Raw genomic sequence first — 20544 nt, 5'->3', positions numbered from 1 at the left:
GGGACAGTGCACAGGGCACTGGAAGCCCCAGCAGGCTCAGTAAGAGTTGGATCTGGTGGATGCTGCCTCCAAGGTGGGGTAGCATCCAGCCTACTAGGTGGCCCCAGGGGGCACTGCTGCCATGGAGGGAAGGACTAGGGTCTCCCACAGCTCAGGATCCACTCAGACCGCCAGCAGGTCATCCTCTTCCCAGCCATAGGCAGGCTGTGGCTCCAAAACAAGGTAAAAAAAAAAAGGATTGGGCTCCTCACCATAATGTGACAGAAAAATTGAAATGGTTTAGTCCTCAGGGTTTTATTTTATGTCTCACTGTTTTGATTTAGGGGTCTTAGAATGAAACCTTGGGGATCAAACCCGTCACGTGTACAAGTGCCCAGAGTGCTATCTGACGTACTAGCTGATTTAGTGTCCCAGTCAAGGACATTACTAAACACATTTTGTATGGATCAAAAACTAATGAAAGGAAATTACTTTTCACACAGCATGTAACTTAGGTGTGGAACTCATTGCCACCAGGTGTTGTGGAAGCTGACAGTTTAGCCAGATTCAGACAGGTATTGGACATAGAACTTGAAGAAAGTGGCATTGGTAGCTATTGAGCATGGGAGTTAGGGATACAGCCTATGAATTTTAACTTCCTATACCTTAAATGCTGGAGGCTGCAAGTGAGAAAGGAACAGTAGAAAAAATCTTGGTCATACCCAGTTCCCTTTCAGCTCTACTCTCTGCCATTGTGTCACACAGGATACTGGGCAAGATGGACCTGTGATCTGACCCAGTAAATAGCGGTTCTTATGTTCATCTTTCCTGATGTGCAAGAGCCCCTGAAATTATTCTTCCTGTGTGGCAGTATGTTGTTATGCCATGGCAGGCCCTTTAGACTTCATGTTGAGACTACTTATCCCATAAATGGCTGCCTTTTCAAGCTTAGGATATCATATCTTCACTTTTTTTGGTTTATTTTGCTCCCTCCTCCTTTCCTCAGGATGTGAAAATTACTGAAGACACGATAAGAGACAATCAGTCTACAAGATTCAGTCCAAAGCTGCACGACTCCTTCACTGAAGGATCTCTTGGCAGATGTCAGGAAAAGCCTAGGCAAAGAATGGAAAGCATAGCCCAGCCTCTAGAGAATGAATCCATATCTGTTTCTGCCTTGCATTTGCATTTGGATGAGACTCAGGTTGTCTTACAAAAGGAAAGACAGTAAGTGCAAAATATATCCTCCTTAAAGTAAATCATATTTTAAAAATATTTTTAAAAAGTGTTTTAAAACGGTGACATAACTCTGTTTGCATTTATGGCTCATATATTTCCTTGGATAATTTCAAGTTCTATTAGCAGTCATCTAATAAATATTTTTAGGGGTACACACCTAGCATAAGGAATTTGTTTGTTTTTTTTGTGGTGACAGCCATTTTTATGCTATTTGAAGATGTTTCAATATTTTTGTATGTTTTGTATCCATATACTTAAGAAATATTCCATATGGACCTAAAAATAGGCAGGTGGGATTAGCAAAAGATGCTTGTTGCAATTTCATATCAGGGTTATTTTATCTGGTCTTTTGTATATTAAGGTCCTGGAACATTGTACCATAGGGTTACACTTACAGACCCATATGGAAGCTTCAACTAGTTCAGAGTATGATTCCATATATTCTCTGTGATACAGGATTTTGAGATGAAAGGTGTTATAAATGTAAAAAATATCAGTAACAGTAATGCCTTTTCATTTAAGTTTTATATAGGAAATTGAAAGCTTGAGGGACTAGAAATAGAATACAAAACTTTCATTATCGGACCCTGATATGAATCAGTTGACATAAATAGTGAATATTTATCTCCTAGTTATTCAGTGCCCGGAAGGAAGTGACTTGTTTATTTCATATTAGCTGCTAGTAGACAGATGTCTGCATTAGGATTGTTTGTAGCCATTGGGAATTAACTGATGATCCCTGTGGATGACCTAGCCTTCAAGGAAGCTTGCAATGTGTGCTTAAACCTGTGAAGACTAAAAGATTTCAGTCACCAGCACAATCTCTCTGATTTATTTAACTCAGTATCTTGTCCATAGCAACAGCAGCAGTAAATTCAACATCTTTAGTTGAAGAAACTGGCAAAAACAGGCTATTTTATGGTACTTCTTTTCATAATTGTCCTGTTGGTATTGTGAATCTGTGGCTATACATCTGTTTATGAATTGGTTTTGGCATGCAAGTCATGCAGGACTCACACAGCTATTCTTTCATCACAACAAAATGTTTCCCAAGGATATGGTGAATGTGTTTATCTTTGTGTTTAAAACTGCCTACTTTCCTAATTTCCTCACAAATCTCTGAAAATTGATAGCTGATGTGAGCAATCCTAAAGAGCAATCTCTGGTATTCCTGTTGGTTGCTAATGCCACCAATATGCCATGTTGTATTATATCTGTCACAGCATCACCAGGTTATATGTTACATAGTATGTTTTCCTTATTGTGTTATCAAAAGAGCCGGTCAGAAAATGAATGGTAAAAATACACTAGTTGTAGCTCCCTTTATGTCAGATAAAGACCTCCATTCCCATTGATGTCAAAAGTAATTGAGATTTTGTAGGATTTCATAGGATTTTCACAGTGTTTTGAAGAATCAGTTCCCTTAACAGGTAGCTCCTTCCTTGTATCCATCTATTTCTGCTCTTACTTAGTGTCACTTGTCCAAAATTGTAAAGTGTGTGCAAATTTCTTTGCTCTCCCTCCATGTAGGTATGGATTGCAAATTTGAGGCTTATGAATGTTTAAAGGAGAAGCAATCAGGATTACAGGAAACTATGACTGGAAGAGACATTGCAAGAGTATTTAGTTCAGCCTGCTGCACAAGGCAGGATCATCTCTGACTAAATCATCCTAGCAAATAACTGTCCAACCTGCTCTTGAAAATTTCCAGAGATGGGTATTGCACAGTTTTCCTAGGTAGCCTGTTCCAATGCTTGACCACCCTCATGGTCAGAAAGGTCCTCCTAATCTCCAACCTAAATTCCCCCCGCTGCAGCTTGAGACCATTGCACTAGTCCTGTCCTCTATGGCCACATACTACTATATAATAGTTTTTCAGAGGTTTGAAGACTATTATCAAATCCCTCCTCAGTCTGAAGAAAAGAAGACTAAATAACCCTAGTTCTTTCAGCCTTTCCTCACAATTTTCTATCTGAGATCTCTAATAATTTTTGTCAAGACTCTTTCCAATCTGTCTATATCCTTCCTTAGATGTGGGACCCAAAATGGACAAAGTACTTCGTGAGGCCTCACCAACGCTCAGTAGAGCAAAAGAATCACTTCACTTGATTTGTAAGCGACAATCCTATTCCTCCAATATACTCTTGTCATATTTTGCAAGAAGATACCTTTGACTCGTATTCAGCTAATAGTCCTCTGTAGCCCCGGCTCTTCTTTGCAGTACTGCAGTCTAGCCAGTATTTCCCTGGTCTGTATTTGTGCATGCAATTATACTGTCCCAAGTGCATTACTTGGAGCTTGTCCTTGTTGAGTCTCATCTGATTGCCAACATTTTTCTAGTCTACTCAAGTCATTCCAGATCCTAGCCCTGCTCTCCAGAGTGTCTGCAATTCCACCCAATTTGGTTTCATCTGTAAATTAGCTATCCATGCATTCAATCCCATTATACTAATCATTAGGGACCTACCTAATTTGCCATTTCATGGAAATCATGAAACTGGACACTGTCCCTGAAATCCACAACACCAGGGAAAAGAAAAACTTAATAAAAATAAAAGTCTGCTTTCCCAGTGGGATCCAACAGTTCTCATGACCACTGCAGCCCAGCCTCACAGCTGGCCCAAAGGGGAGCAGCCAAGATGGTGGTCACCCCCCCACACTGATTGGATTAGAGGGCCATCCATCATGTGGCCCCACCCCCCTCTGCCAGTCAGGAAGGGTGAGGTGTGGGGCTGAACAATGGACAGCACTCCCAGCCAGTCAGTGGCATTCAGCAACCGGCAGGAGTCAGTACTGGAGATGCAGTAATGTTTTCTGGAAGGGCACTGAACAATGAACAGAGACACCCATTTTTTATTGTTTTAGCATTTGTTATTCATCTGCTTATTAACGTCACACTAAGTCAGTTTACTTCTCTGTGCCTGTGTTTTCTTTCTACTCTATCTCTTTCCTCTTAGAGTAAGCTCTTAGAATAAGGCAGGAACTGTTTCTAGGTAATAGAGTGCCCATATTATACATTTTACTGACTGGGGCCTTTACAATCTACTGTAACACAAATAATAATAGAGCCTTATACCCTTATCAGGTGACTCATACGTAGACTACACTGGGAAGTTCCATTTTCCTTTTCAAAAGATGTATTTTACGTAGACTTTTCAATATGTGCATTCGTTGTAACTACCCACATAGAATTCTATACACATTATAGAACATTTTACTTAAACGTTCATTATTTTGCTGTCCAGTGTCATGAAATGTCCTGCTAGTTAGTTCTCCCTCTTCTTCTATAGGGTCTGGAGTACAGTATAATTTGCATCTCTACACTGTATAATGTCCTCTCCCCAGTTGTCCTATGCTTCATGTTCTGCTGTAACCAATCAGAACAATATCATTCTTCTAATTCAGCTATACTACTGATGTATTCAGTATTTTTATCCTTTTCAGCTCTAATTTTATTATGGCTAATGGCGATGGCATGAGGAAGCAGCATTGTTTTCCCAGAAGTTATTTGAATTGCTTTGAAAAATCCTGGTGATTTATTTAAGAGTTCATAAGCTTTATTAAAGTTGATTTTCCTGGCTGCTTATGTTTTGCTTTGAATTTATAGTGCAATATAGATTTCTTTTTAACAAACTGTCCACAGAACTGTCTCATATGAAAATCACTTTTTGTAAAGGTACACCGATACATCGGTCCAGTATCAGATTGCCACCGATATAAAGAAAACTGGCTGTATCAGAAATCAACCCAATGTGGATGATAATTTGGCCAATTTTGAAGGAGTGAGAGAGAACAAACAAAAGCCCCGAGGTGCCTTACATGGTGGGCAGGGGAGGTCAGGAGAAGAAAAGCAGCCTGCAGCAACAGATAGAGAGAGTGAAAACAAACAACGCTCACAGCATGGAGGGCCAGCAGGGCTGCAGCTGGAGGCTGGAAGGGAAGAGAAATATTCCCCACACTTCCGGAGCAGTATCTCGCTCTGGATTGGAGGAGGGAAGCTGCTGAGAGGTATTTCCAGCCCTGCAAAGGGGCGGAGGGGGGTCAGTTCCCTGCAGGCTGCAGGGAGAGAGGAGCGGCTGAACGTCTTGGCAGGAAAGGGTTGCAAAACGTGTGAAGGAATGCTGCGGGAGTGACCCTGAGCAGGAGGCAGGTGGAGGCCTGCACGTACATGGCTTTTGATAATCTCTGGAGTGGAGTGTCAGCTGAGGATCTTGAGGGAGAGGCCTGTGGGTGTGGGAGTGGCTCCCACCGCTGCTTGCACCCCAGGAGGGTATGGGGGGGCATGTGCCCCTGGATCTGTGCAGGGTAGAGTAGGCAGGCAGGCTGCAGCTGCAGGCTGGAGCCAAAGCTGCACTGTGTTCTTCTCTGTGGGGGCTGGGCTTGGGAGGGCAGCTACCCAAATTTCACCATAGTTCCCCCCCAGCCCTCTCCTCCCAGTGCCACCTCTGCCCGCCCCGAGCCCAGCCCCAACGAGAAGAACCTGGTGCAGCCCACAGCTGCTGCCCATCTGTTCCACACAGATCTGGGGGCACATGCCACCCAAGCCCTCCCAGGGTGCAAGCAGTGATGGGAGTTGCCTCCCCCTCCATTCCCCCCAAACGGACCGTGGTTCCAACCTATGCCTTGTCCCACTCCAGCTGGGCAGTCTGCTCCTGCCCCACTCCCTCCCTCACCACAGGGGACATTGATCTGCCCCCCATGCCTCTTCTTTCCCCCTCGCTTCCACCACAACAGACTTACCAGCTGTATGCAGCTGTATTGGAAATTGGATTGGTATTGGGCGATATGCCAACTTAAAAAACCAGCTATCGGTATTAACTCCCAAAATCTCTATTGGTGCACCCCTAACTTTTAACCTAATTCTTGATAGTCTTTCAGTGTTAAAACACAAAACAAAACTGTTGTGCCACAGAATTATTTTCTCATCAAATATTAATGTATGAGGCTTCTGTTCTTTTCAACTCTTATCCAGCCCTTTTGCCTTTTTGAAGCCTATAAACCATATATAAAATACTTTCCTTCTAAAGCTAAATATAAGACTGCAATAACTCTGCATGTTAAGACACTGAACATTTTCAGCGCATGCTTTTAAATCATGATTTTAGTCATATTTAATTCAGATGCTTAGGATATAATGTGAAGTACAGAGGCTTTTATGTTTACCGTTGATCTAATAAAATTGTTGTGATGAGGATCCAAAAGCAATTTTTATAGTAACTAGTTACTCTTTTTTCTAATTTTGAATAATGACTATGAACCAAAATCTATCACTGGATTACAGCAATTTAGATGGCTCACAGTGGCATTAGACAAATAAGATAAGATACAGAAAATATAGGTATAAATAAGCTTGAAAAAGTTTGTTTTTAATCTTATTTTTTGACCACTAACTTCAGTTGTGACCTGGATTTTTAGTTATGCTCAAAGTTAAGAATCTAAGTAGTACCCTCTGCTGCTTCTAAATATTTATTTACTTAATCTCTGAATAGTAGAAATAACACTTTAAGTGCTCTGAATTGACGAGCAAAAGTAGCAATCAGAGTTCATTATGTAAGTATGACAATATCTCTCTCAAAGGAATCCTAAAATAATATATTCTTAATATTTTTAAGATATTAGTCTGGATGTAGGAAGAGTAGAACTTCATGCTCAAGTATCCTCCTGGAAGCAAATAAATATTTCAGTTGTCACCTTAATGAGAATGTACTATTTCTGAACTAAATGGATCTGTATTTTGAAAATGTTTCTAACACCTTCTTTCAGGAGCAGTTAACTTTTGAAATACTTAGGGAATACAAACAGTATTTTAAAGCATTTCATTTTTGTTTTTTTAATATTTAAACCATTTATGTTTTCTATTTTAGCACAGTACATATGTTCTGTGCAGTGTCTTGTGGTACTTCTCTGCTTGTTCTCAGAAAAAGTGGTTAGACTGACTATATCATTACAAAATACCCAAGTGTAAGGAATGGAGATAAATACAAAAAAGAAATCTTAAGTATTTAAATTCCAGTCAGATGACCCTCTTCAAATAAAAATATTTTATATTTTCTAGAATAAACACAGCAGTGGAATCATAGGAAAAAATCCTTTGCCACCCATCTGGCTGAAATACCCCAGACTGTGGTGCTTGATTTTTGCTGGAGAAATCCTTGAAGCTGAATGGAAAGTTGCAAGTGCAAAGAGTCTGAGAGCTCTAAGACACTGGTAAAGCACAAAAGATGAGCATTTTGGCTAAGGACAGACATTATACATAAACTGGTTTAAGTGATCAGAAACTGGTTTAAACATGTAACAGCGGAGATGTTTAATGCACACAAACCAATTTGAAAATGGCTGAAACTGGTTTCAGATCAACCTGGTTGAATGTAGTATAAGACTTAACTGATTTGGCTCAAAGTGGTTTATGCAATGTCTGTCCCAGACCCCTTCCTGCTTCAAGATAAGCCAGACACCCCCAGCATCTCAGCGTGCTCTCTGGGCTGGGTGGAGCTCTCTGCTTCACAGCAGGGCTGGCCCCCCCCTTTGCTCCCTGGGCAGAGCTCCTCTGGCACAGACTTGCAGACACAGCAGGGTCTGCTGGCATCCCTGTGCCCCCCTCCCCTCTCACTACTTGCTGCTTAAGCAAAGATCCCTTCCCCCCCTCTCCTACAGCACAGACCATAGCCAGCATGTGGTATGCTAGCTAGTGCTGTATAAAGTCCTTCAGAGACTGCAGATGCATCAGAGTCTGCTGGCTTCCCGCTGCCCTACTCCCTACCTTTTGCTGCTCAAGCAGGAATCCCCCTCTCCCTCACATCTCCCACAGCACAGACCCCAGCCCCATGGACACTAGGCATATAGTGTGCTAGCTAATGCCGAGAGGTGTCTGTGTCTCCAATTTCATTGGAACAAGCAGGCAGAGAGAACGGGGCTTTTGGACCTATTCAACATGTCACCCCAGTAAGCTGTTTGAGAAGAGTTTGAAGTAATGGGAGAGAGGCTACTGCTTTGCTGATCAGGTGATAAAGACTCTTATCAGCCCTGGGCTACCTTGCTCACCTCACCTGTCAGTTTGTTGCAGACAGTCTGACAATCAGTGAGGGAGATTGAAAAGCTCCATATCATCAACAGATACATGCACTGTACACCCCCTCTTGCCTCAGAGTGCTGCCAAGTGGCTGGGGGCTGACAACTCTTCCAGCCTTTGAGCAGCCAGCAGGGAAAAGCTTGGGATGGTGCAGGCAGACCTCCCTAATGAGAAAGTCCTGCCAGGGGCTGGCCACATCCCTCTCAGCTCAACTCTGTGCAAGGGAAGGGAGGGCTGCTTTAGAACCCCCCCAGCTTCTAACCTGAGCCACTGCAGGCATGTGCCTGAATTTCCTCAGTCCAGAGAGAATTTCTGTCCAGTTTCCAACTGGTTCAGCCTAGCCAGACTAACCTGCAAAGGTTGAATCAATTCAGGTTCAGGCTTTTTGAATGTCTGTCCTTAGCCTTTTTGGTGAAAAGTACATAGAGCAGTAACACTTAATGCTCCTTACCCACCAACCATAGGAGGAAATCTGCCTTTCCTGGTGGTACAAGGTCAATAATTTCATTTTTGAAATGCTAAAACAAGAATGGGAGGGAACTGGATACAACACATTTGTAGATGTTTCCTTCAAGATTGTATGTCTAAGGTGAAATGGAAGAGATGGATAGTGATAGATAAACTTCTTAGTGTTGAACATGATCTCCACCACCTTAAAGTTATCTAGATAAGCAAGTGAGGACTAAGTCCCAAGGAAATTAAAAAGCTGATGCAGAAATATGCCAAGTCAATTATAAATAAATTTACCTGGAAAGGGGAATGGAGCAAAATAAAAAATATACTTGAAAAAGAGTTGCTATTCTTTGTATGAACAGGGAAAGCAGCCTGGACAGAATGAAAACTTTGGAATGTAGTACTATAGTTGTCAGATGGTATTGTATATTGTGCACTTCCCTTTCTTAGTGCTCTGTTTGATTGTTGCATCCCTTTGATGCATTTACTCTGGCAGTTTTTGCCCTCACATAGTATATTCGGTTAAAGGAATTGATGGTTGAAGTGTATTTAAGTCTCTTTTTAGCCTTGTATTTCATTCATGTTTTGCAGTGCTAGGTTGTTTTTCTTTGCCATAGGTAAACCTGTTAGAAAAAATTGTGCAAATGCTGTGGTGGGGAAAAAATCTTGCAATAAAGACATTTAGAGGGGAGAAAAGCAGAGAGTTAGAAACAATACAGAGGAGGTTAAAAGCAATAACTAGATTATTTGAATATTTTTGTGATTATATTTGTTAATACATTTTTGTAGAATGAATTTATTTCTGGAAGTAGAGAAGCTGGAGTCTGATTTATCTCTGTGGAAATGGAAATACGAAGAACTGAGACAGTCTAAGATGGAGAGCCTGAAACAGGTATGCTGGCAAAAGAGTTGTACGGAACACAGAACAACATTGAAGATGTGGACAAGTGTAATAAAAGAATGTTGAATTTGCATAATTCAGGGAACAATATGACAAGGAGCTACCCTTGAAAATTTCTGTTTAAAAAAAAAGTCTATGTTGTTTGAGATTTAGTTGTGTGGGGAGTCTTACTACTGAACTTGAAAAAGAGCTATTTGAAAGTTAAGTAAGAGGGTCTTAGACTGGGACTTCTTCCATACATTTATGTACATGTTCTAACTATTACAGTGCTAGGATTTTTCAGGCTGCTGCCAAAAATGTACACCATACACATTAACTACTTTTTTATGTTTTAGAATCAGTCATTGCTTACTCTACTCTTATTATATGCTGCTTTTGTATTGCTGCAAGATTTTTCTATATATGCATGTTAGCTGTGTTTGAAATCTGAGGTAATTTAAAAGCTCATACTTTTGGTGATATGGTTTCATGAGTCTATGTATGTGTTCATGCAGGCTCTTAGGTATTTTTGAGTTTTTAAATGTTGTCATAGTTAATTTAGCAAAGTTTTTGAAAAAGTTTTACCTGGCTGATATCCACTCATCTATAGGACAGAAAGATGCAGGTGTTAAGGACTGAGATTTCATGTGTATTTTTATACATGCTTTGGGACGGAGAGAGGAACACTGCAATTACAGCAGCTCCCAGAGCACTTGCAACATCTTGTGTATAGCATCCCTGTGCTTCAAAATGGTTGCCGGAGTGCTTCAACTAAAGCTCGTTGAAGTGCCCCACCACCATTTTGGATGAGGGTGTGGAGAGCACCCTGTTCACGTTCGCTGATGACACCAAGCTGTGGGGTGAAGTGAATACACTGGCAGGCAGGGACCGCATCCAGGCAGACCTGGATAGGTTAGAGAAGTGGGCAGATCTGAACAGGATGTGGTTCAACAAGGACAAGTGCAGGGTGCTGCACCTGGGGAGGGGGAACCAGCATTATGGCTATAGGTTAGGGGCTGACCCTCTCGGCAGCACAGAGGGACCTTGGAGTCAGGATTGACTCCAGGATGAATATGAGCTGCCAATGTGATGAAGCAATAGGCAGAGCCAACCGCACCCTGTCCTGCATCAACAGGGGCATCACTAACAGGTCCGGAGAGGTCTTGCTCCCCCTCTATGTGGCGCTGGTCAGGCTGCAGCTGGAGTACTGCGTCCAGTTCTGGGTGCTGCGCTTCAAGAGGGACATGGAAAACCTGGAGAGGGTCCAGAGGAGGCCACTGGTGTGGTTGAGGGCCTCTGTGGCCAGCCCTATGAGGAGAGGCTGAGGGACCTGAATCTCTTCAGTCTCCGCAAGAGGAGACTGAGGGGGGATCTTGTGGCTGCCTACAACCTTATCAGGGGCCACCAGCAGGGACTCGGGGAAAGTCTGTTCACCAGGGCCCCCCTTGGAGTCACCAGGAACAATGGCCACAAGCTGAGGGAGGATAGGTTTAGGTTAGATATTAGGAAGAACTACTTCATGGTAAGGGTGGCCAGAGCCTGGAATAGGCTTCCCAGAGAAGTGGTGCTCTCACCTTCCCTGGAAATCTTCAAGAGGAGACTGGATAGGCACCTGGCTGGGGTCTTATGACCCCTGCCACCCCCAGTGCTCCTTCCTGCCCATGGCAGGGGGTCGGACTCGATGATCTGTTTAGGTCCCTTCCCACTCATTGATTCTATGATTCTATGAATCACGTCTGCCCCAATGCACTGTAATTACAGTGCATTGGAGCTGCTTGTGCACATCTACAGGTGACGTCTTAAAATGCTTTGAAATAATTGTTCTGCTGTAGCTGTAGTCTTAAATGTAAAACTAGTGGTTACTCATCTTTTTAAACATCTCAGTATAGTATGTAAAATGCAAAAATAGCTTTACCCTTCTGATCTACTTACACGAAGAGCTGGATAAATATTTTTTATTTCTGTTTTTTTATGAATTGTAATTTTTTCACAAAATTCACATGTAGAGAGAAGACATGAAAGGATTTTCTAATGTATCCTGCATTTGATGAATTGTTTTATGTGAAAATATTGAGAGAGGAAGTTTTGGAAAACAGAAACATTTTTACAGAGCTTTTCAAAATCCTGCTTCAGCTTTCAGAGAAGTCAAAAAGTTCTTTTTTGTCTTGGAAAGACACATGTTTTAAGGGTTAAAAAATGAGGAGGAGCTTTGGTTAAACCGCAAGTCTCAGCAAATGGTACATTTTAGATTGATTCACAATGATTTTTCTTTTAGATTTTGTTTAATCAAAATAAATCTGTAGGCTCCTCCCAACAACACTTCTTGGTTTGACTTAAACCCATTTTTCCCCAGTGTTGACCACCAACTAAGAAAAATATTATTCACACACACACACACACACACATATATATATTTATATATATGTTAAAATATCTTATCTGTTTTCATATTAGCTCCACCAATTTATAGATTCACTGGACTTGGTTCAATAAGGTTAATTCAGCTATGCATGAAGGGGGCTATAGGTTGAGCCCTTTTTTTTTCTCACTTTTTTGTCTATCTACAGTGAAGTTGTTGTCCTTGTGGGGATAATGCATCATTCATTGTGGTTTAGAGTTCAGTGTTTGGGAAAAAAACAAATCCCTTCTACTAACAATAATAAATATTGGCCACTATATCCTGTGGGATTTGGTGAAATACTGAAACTGACTCATGCACAGTGCTTTTCAAGGATGCTTGTAGGGCAAGTGAAGTTTATTGTTGTGAACTAACCAGTACAATTGGATATTTTCCATGTCCTTAACTCTGAGCGCCTAATGCTTTGGTTCAAATGTAGGTGACATGTCCAGATCATTTTTTACAAAATCTCAAAAATCGTGAGAGCCAATAAATCCCAGTTTTTTCAAGGTTCGTGCCACTTAAAATAGTCGCATTGCTGTAAGTGACAATTAGTGCTTTGTTTCTTTTAAAAGACCGAAATCCAACTAATCTCACCTGGCCTAATTAAAAAAGTACAGAAACTTTAAAATTATCATATTAAAACATAGCCAAGTTCTGTTGCAAGAAGCATATTTGCATATCTTAAAAGCAGGAGACACAATCTGCTTTTGTCTGTGTGTGTGTTTAAAGCTTCACTGAGTCACTGAAACAGTGTTTGAAAATTATAAACCAGTTTCTAGCCTTCAATCAGAAGAAGTTCTGACAATAAAGGTAAAACATTTTTTATATAATATTGAAGAAGGATAGAGCATTATGATTCCTGTACACTGCATCTGTCCTGGTCAGAGTCGTAAGCCTGAGACAATTCATTTAGGGAATAGCAATTAGGAGTCTTGAGTTCTTTTCACCAATTTTCCACTGTGCAATCTTGTGTCTGTGCCTTCCTCTATTCATGTGTGAAATGGTTGTAATTGTATTTTTTTGTTACAATGTTTGTGACACATGATGTGGTGGGGGGACTGTATTTTTATAAAAAAGGATATATATTGTTGGTTTGAATGAGTCCTGTGGTGATGGGCACCATAGCACATGCCTGTGAATGAATGATTGAATAAATAAATAAATAAGCCCTTCTTCTGACATTGATGTTCATCCCACCTTAACAATATCCCTTTCACACCAGTTTGCTGGTCTCCGTTAGCCCTCCTGGAAAACATGATGGCTATGACAAAAGGAGCTAATATGATTCTAGCTGAATGTTACATGCCAGGCCTGACATCTGTGACATTAGATGACTGTGCACTCTTAGACAGTTATTGCTTTTTGATTTTTTTTCCCTTTGAACTTTTCAGTGGTTATATGGAATATCACACGTACAAGAATCAGAGGTAGCTATGTTAAGTCCTTGGAACTCTCCTTAAAAACACAAAATTAGAAGCAATATCCCAGGAGTCTTCAAACAAGGAACAATCTTGGGAAGTCTGCTGTGGAAGATTTATGTTCTACAGTTCTTGTTTTTCTACCACAAAATTGTTTTCATATATTTCAGTGTTCTGATAAATGCTGGACAGCAAGCATTGTACACTCCTAGTAGTTTTCAGTGATGGGCTTTTTTTTTTAGCAGTCTTAAAGTTAAATAAAATATAATTTTTACTTAGTAATTTTACAATAAATTATAAATGGAAAAATATATGCATATACTGCTACTTGCCACTGGTGTGCAGTGTAGACTTAAAAATGCTTCAGTGGAGACTAATACCTTTTCTGTTATTTAAGTTAATTCTCTTTTTGTGGCAGTTAATGAATTTAAACTGCAGGGTATAAACTCTTAACTGAACATATAAGTTAAGAGTTTAAACTGCACCTTTTACTCTGGCTTGTCTAGTTTTCTGAAACAGATTTTTAAAAATTCAGTTCTCAAAACAAATTATAAAAAAAATCACCAAAACTGGCACTTAATGCTAACAGGAGTACCAATATTGGGAGGAGTGCCTGGAACCAAGTGGACATTGCCATGAATTAAATAAGCTTTCTTCTTTAGTTGTGGCATGTTTACAAGGAAGTGTCAGGGTGCCTGACCTGTCACTGCTCTTCATGTTCTGTGTATAAATAGAAGAGTCAGAACTTGATCACCAGCTGTTGATCTTTGTGCAAGTTTAGTGCTCGGGAAAATCTCTCTAAATGTCTTTCAAAAAAAGGTGTTTCAATCTCTATATGCTTTAAATGATAACTTATGGGTCTCTCTATGTACTTCTTTTGATTTAAAAAAAAGCTAAGACAGCTGAGAAGTAATAGTTCCTTGTGGTAGGGAAAGGGGGACGACAGTGCACTGAATGAAGGAGCTAGATGTTTAATCTTTCTGTACGTCTCAGAATAGGAACCTAAAGTTGGATCCACAAAAATGTAAGAATACTTTTCAAAACTTGAATCATGAGTGAAGCTAACTTCATGATTCTTCTCATAATGATGAATCTCTATACAAACATGAGATTATGCCCTAGAACAGTGATGATTTAGCCAACTGATAGATACTTCCAGTAATCCGTTCCAGTAAAGTACATCCCAGATTTCAACATAATATCACATTTAGAATGCTAGAGAATTCATGTTGTTCTCTTACGGCATTCAGAAACATAAGCAGTGATGCATGGTGCAGCATCAGGGGCTGTGATGCCAGCAGTAGCACCTATCTTTTTCTGACCTTCTCCACCCCCTTTCTGGGGTTAGTGCCTGGGCCTGGTATGCCAATTTTTCCCCTTTGTTACAGTACTGATGGCATTTATAACTTGTTTTATGTTGTTGCATGATGTTATGGCACTTTCCCTTAAACAATACATTTTGTCTTAACCTGGAAGAAAATTATTATCAATAAAAATGATACATTAAATGACAATACAAGGTTTTTCTGGATTTTTCTTAACCAAGCTGCAATAGCAACAGAATATAATATGTTCAACTATCATAACTATTTCTTTAGTGTGCTAGTTTCAGGATAAATTTGATCCAGGAATCTCAGAGTACTCCCTAGTCATTAGCCTATATGACCGAGCCAAGATCAACAGTTCTGGGAAACTTTTGTTGTTGTTTGAAGATTGTGATATTCAGAGTTCTCGTGAAACCAGATGACAGTCAAGGTGAAATAAGTGGAGTCCAGTTCACCTCATATCAGTGGCTGCATCTAGTGTCATTTTTAAGATAGAACTGGAGATTAAAGGCAGAAAAATCACATATTTTGCCTGGGCTAACGCTTTGTCTTTCTATATTAATAGGCGAAAAAGAGTTCTAAGCCCTAGTAAAATATTACTGTTCAGCCACCACATGATTGTGGCAATGTTTTGATAACTGTCTTGCTAAAAAGAGTACCATGTAGGTGCTTTGTCTTCCTAAATTACTGTAGTTTACATATAATCCAGTAGTGGTAAAACAACAATGTCTGGAAATGTTGTTCCAATCCTGCTTATAAGAAGAAATTTACACGAAAGAAAGCTGCTATTCTGTCTGTATATAAGGTTGCCAATTTGTCATCCTTTTTTATACCAATGAATATAGAACTAGTGAGCTCCTTTTCCTGTTTCTCATTAGGTAGTGTTTCCATGAGTGAATAACATTTCACTATACCCGATTATAATGGAAAGCAGGTAGTTACTATTTTAAGAGCATTAGTTTGGTTAGTTTACCTGAGCCTTTTCCTATTCCATAGATCATGAAAGTTAGAAATGATGACAAGATATACTAGCTCACCCTATGCAACTTTTAGCTTGTGTGGAACATTTTATTATGTTCCAATGGTATGGTTAGCATACGCTGGCTCTTTTTCATTCAGAAGGTGCCTGATTACGGGACTACAGTTAGCCCCCCCTACCCCCAGTATAAACCCCATAACTGTTTTCCAGTTAGAGCGCCAGCTTTAGCAGGAAGGCTTAGTCCCTAGCCTTCATATTAGGAGTCTAAGCAAATGAGAGATATGGGTTAAAACCCCTTGTTTTTGCATTATTTAAAAAAAAAAAAAAGATATGAGCCAAAATCAAATAGAATTCCTCTATTTTTAGTTTATTTTATGTCTTTTTCTACTCTACTATTGTATATTGTTTCGTTTTATCTATTTTTCATATTATATACTGTGCTTTGTTCTAATTTTGCTTAAACTGATAGAATATATAATGCTTTAGTATGCTTCTACCAATAACTGCAGATTGGTAGCCTTCCCCCCCATATTTAGATTATGGTTTCCTTTGGTTGAAAAGCCATCTATTTCTCCCCACAGGAATTTTGAAAGATAAGTTTTAATTTAATTCATATTTGACCAGCTCTTGTTATATAATGTAAGGCTTAACTAGAATAAGATGTTTTGCATGAATAAATACCCATTCAGGTGAGTGTCCCTTTCCCAACTTAACCCTTAATGTTAAACCTAATTACTAATGAACAGGGATCCAGGTTTTCTGTTTGCTGTAGAAAACCCACAAATTTTCTCCTTTAACAGAGAAAAACATGGATGTTCTCCTTTAAAGAAGAAAAATACATGAAACTGTGGGTTTCCCCTTGCAGGCTGGCACAGTTTTGGCCTGCAGGGGGCTGCATGGGGCTGGGGGGAGCAGGGGATGCCATGTGCATGTAGCAACCAGGCAGGGTGGTGGAGAGCAGCTCCTGCAGGTAAGTCTATGGGGGTAGGAGGGGAGGGGGTACAGTCAACACACTGGGGGGTGAGGGATCACAGCCAACATAGTGGGAAGCAGAAGCTTCCAAAGATTTCTGCACCCACAGTAGGGCATCAGGTGTGGGGCTTAGTTGGGTTGGACCAGTTCCAAGCAGGAAAGTGAGGTACCTCCTGTCCAACTGGCAGCAGCAGGGGGCACAACTCCATGCCACCACTGCTACTGCCCCTCATTTTGATGGCTGTGGTGGCACAGCACTCCCTCTGTACCAGTTCTCACCCACTGTGCCATGGAGGTGGCTCCTGCCTGGAGCTGCTTTGACCTTGCTGCAGCCCTGTATCCTGCTGTGGGTGCAGAAATCTTGGGGGGCACACTTGGGATTTTTAAACACAGGAAACCAGGATCCCTGCTAATGAGCTAGAAATATAAGGGAACATAAGGAATATCTACCATACCTCAGTTCCTATACTTCTGCATGATTTACATTACTACCTTGGCAGGACTTCTGAATATTATTGTGTTGTATGCCCCAACTTCTTAAGTCATACAGGCAGCTCAACCCCATTTTATAATTTAAATTAAATCAGAATTTTAATTTACCAGTGGATTGAATGGACTATCTCTCTAGCTACATGTGAATCTAAAAGGGGACAGGAAGAGCCTGGATTGATGTTATTCTCCTGGTTTCAAAAAATTTTGCCAGGACCCATTAGGAAATGACAGATGGATCAGCAGATGGTAAAGGTCCACAACTGGAGAAGCCCCAAGCATTTAGTGCTGTGATAATTCAGAGGTATTTTCTCTATGTGCCTGTGATCTAGATCATACAGAGTTCACATGAATTTTTGGTATTTTTTTGGTAAAATTGTGCATCTGCTGCTTATGTGAATGCAGTTTCCTATCTTAATCAAGCATGTAGGGGGCAGGGGCCAGAAATAAAATCAGATTTGTTTTATTAAAAAAAGGTTGTTTTTGAGTCAGGCATAATCTACACTCAAGAAATTTTATATCACTTTCAGATCAAAGATAAAACTTGCTTTTTGGGCGGAGAAAGTAGAAGTAAACCAATCAAGCATTATTCTTACATTTAATTTGGTCTGTGAATTTGTCTTTTCAGTCTTCATGCTTAGGAAGGTTAACTGACTGACAGCTAGATAAGTGCCTTTGAGCTCTTGCATTACATTCTCAGTTTCTAATTAAGACAATGAGCTCAACTTTAGGGGGCAAAAAATCATGTTGTTTTGTTTATCTAAAGTCAAATGTCTGCTCTCATTTATACTTTTGGAACAGCCCTACTTTCTGTAATAACCCCTGAAGTGAAATTGTTCAAAGCTGAATCTCCTGAAGTCAGTGGAATTGTTTTGATTTTAGTGGGTTTGAATAGAGTCACAAATTGGGTTGGTAGCTGACAACAGGATAGAATTTATCCCAGAAGACTCTTCATGGGCAAGGGTCATTTAATAACTAAATTAACTTTCTTTTTTTTTTTTTTTGGTGTGCCCTAGATAGATTGGGTAGGAAGTGCCCTCTAAAACACATTGCAGTATGTGGTTATGGGCACACGGTCCTGGGGGCCTGCACACAAGGGGATGATTACCAAGTTCTAAAAGTGGCTTATTTAGCTGCCCGTGTGTGTTAGATGGTAGAAGATTGAAGGTACTGTGTTCTACCATAAAAGGATCCAGGTGGACAGTGGCAACATGTAGGAGGTGTCTCAGGGGGTGTGCATACACCCCCTGAGAGCTCTGGTACACCCCCTGACAGGCTGCGCTCTCCACTTAGGCGATGGGCAGGCAGGAGCACCGGTGCCCTCTTTGTGAGCACCAGATGGGGAGTGGGCGCATCAGGTGAAGTGCTGCTGCCACTTCTGGGAGTGCTGCAGCCACTTCCTGGTTGGCGAGATCGGCCGTGGGTGGTCTCCTTCCCCCCAAGTCGCTGACTGGTCACTGGTGGGGCATATCCCCCCCCGACTCAGGTGGCACCAGTCGCCCATACAGTGGGGACAACGTTATATGCAGTCTGGAGGATGCAATTATAATCTCCTTTACAATTCTTCATGTAAACTTAATGCAACATCTTTTGTATTCAGTTTGCACTACCTTAACTCAGACTTACAGAAGATTAAGTACAGATCATTTGTTATGATTTTTGTGACTACAGAAATCAACATCTACGAACTCTAATATGGGTTCAGGGGATTCTATGAATCTCATACTGAAATAAATTAATTCATGCTACAGTCTCCATTTTGAACTGTTAAAGAGTTCAAGAGTAGCTAATTAAGAGAGGAGCTATATAATTAATTTATGGAAGGGAAACAGCACAGAAAAATACTAATGCTTGTGTAGGGCAGTGTTTGTTACCCTCTTTATACTAGTGCTGTTGGCTGATAGTGGAGAAAAATATTACTGGTAGTGCCACAAAGGGTACCTTCCTATACCGTTTCAGTATTACAACTGGCTTGATAACTTGCAATGAATTAGTTGGTATGTTTGTTGTTTTCTGCTTTTGCATTATACATGTATAGATAACAGGATTGAAAGCATCCATTTGTTCAATTATTTGTAGAAAAAAATTCTATAAATAATTCTTGGTCTGAAGATTAACAGTCATGTTGTTATTTTAAATATTTGATCAAATGTTTGTTCATGCCGTGTTTCTCTTCCCTGGTTAAATAAATACAGTACTTAGAATCAGACTTCCATTATGCAGTAAAATCCCTGTTATTTGGCACGAGTTGGAAATTGGAGGTGTCTAAAAAAGCTGGTAGTTCTTGGCCAGATGTGGATGGTGGGGGTAGGGCGGTGGCTGCATGTGGAGCAGGAGGCAGGTGCGGGGGGGTGGCAGTTGCACTCAGAGTACCTGCAACGCAGGGTGGTGGATAATGGTGGCAGCCACTGAATGCGAGTTCCACGCCCCCGTCCATGTCTGGCCAGCTGGAAATTCCAGTTAATAGAGTGTTCCAGTTACTCAAATGCCAGATAACAGAGATTTTACTGTATTTGGTAATATTCACTCAGGCTCTTTCTGCTTCAGTGAAAATATCACTTACAAGAATAATCATAAAAAAGAAGGCAGCAAAGACACTTAAAGCACACTTTGTTTGGTCATGGCTTTATCATGATGCTGTTCTTGACATTCAGTCCTGTGAAAATAAATTAAACTGGAATTTGGGACTTATGGAATATATGATGTTCAACATTGCTTAGTGTGCCATAGTTTGGCTCTTGTTTACAGTTACACACAACATACAGAGAAACATCTCACTCTCTGTCTGCTTTAGCCCACAGGTACAATGATATTGTTCTCTTATGAAGTACTTGTTAACCTGAAAGCCTTTACTGGCCTACTACTCTAGTCTCCAATACCAAACACTTTTCTGCTTTAGAGTTAAATCAGAAAGAAAGATAGGAGGTCATAACTTTGAAGAAGGACTCTTGTGGCTTGAACTGAAAAGAGTGACCTAAGTGCCACTTTATAATGACTCACAATAGATATTCACCTGCTTTTATGAAACAATATGCTGTGCTCTGAAAACTAATTGGTGAGTTGTTGTGACGTAATTTTTATTATTTTTGTAACTTTGGTATTCACAGTTAGCTTTCATTGGTGGTAACTATACAACTGGTGAACCTTCATTTTTGGAGGAATTGTAATTGTAGGAGCTTACAAATCTCAGCCAGCTACTCTACAAGACCACTAAACCATATGAAGGACCTCGGAATGTAGATAATGAGGCTTTGCTTTACTTTATGTAGTCTGGTACCACCTCAAGTATGGCTCTGTCATCCTTTTTTTATTTTCTCTATTCTTGTGAGTTTTTGGGCTG

General features: G+C 40.5%; 1 protein-coding gene across 2 annotated transcripts in view; it reads left to right on the top strand.

Moving 5' to 3' along the window:
• CCDC102B (coiled-coil domain containing 102B) overlaps nt 1-20544 on the top strand; it is a 390603-nt gene that overhangs the window by 44510 nt on the left and 325549 nt on the right. For both annotated transcript variants that reach the window (XM_090037300.1, XM_090037301.1), the window contains exons 3-4: nt 986-1206; nt 9530-9632. In XM_090037300.1, coding sequence (XP_089893426.1) covers nt 986-1206; nt 9530-9632 — 324 coding nt within the window. The remainder of the gene's footprint in view (nt 1-985; nt 1207-9529; nt 9633-20544) is intronic.

Source organism: Crocodylus siamensis, chromosome 3 (genome assembly GCF_052110815.1).
Source record: "Crocodylus siamensis isolate JL-2025a chromosome 3, ASM5211081v1, whole genome shotgun sequence".
NCBI lineage: Eukaryota > Metazoa > Chordata > Crocodylia > Crocodylidae > Crocodylus > Crocodylus siamensis.
Note: the sequence above shows the minus strand (reverse complement) of the source record. Positions and strands in the feature narration are given on the sequence as shown.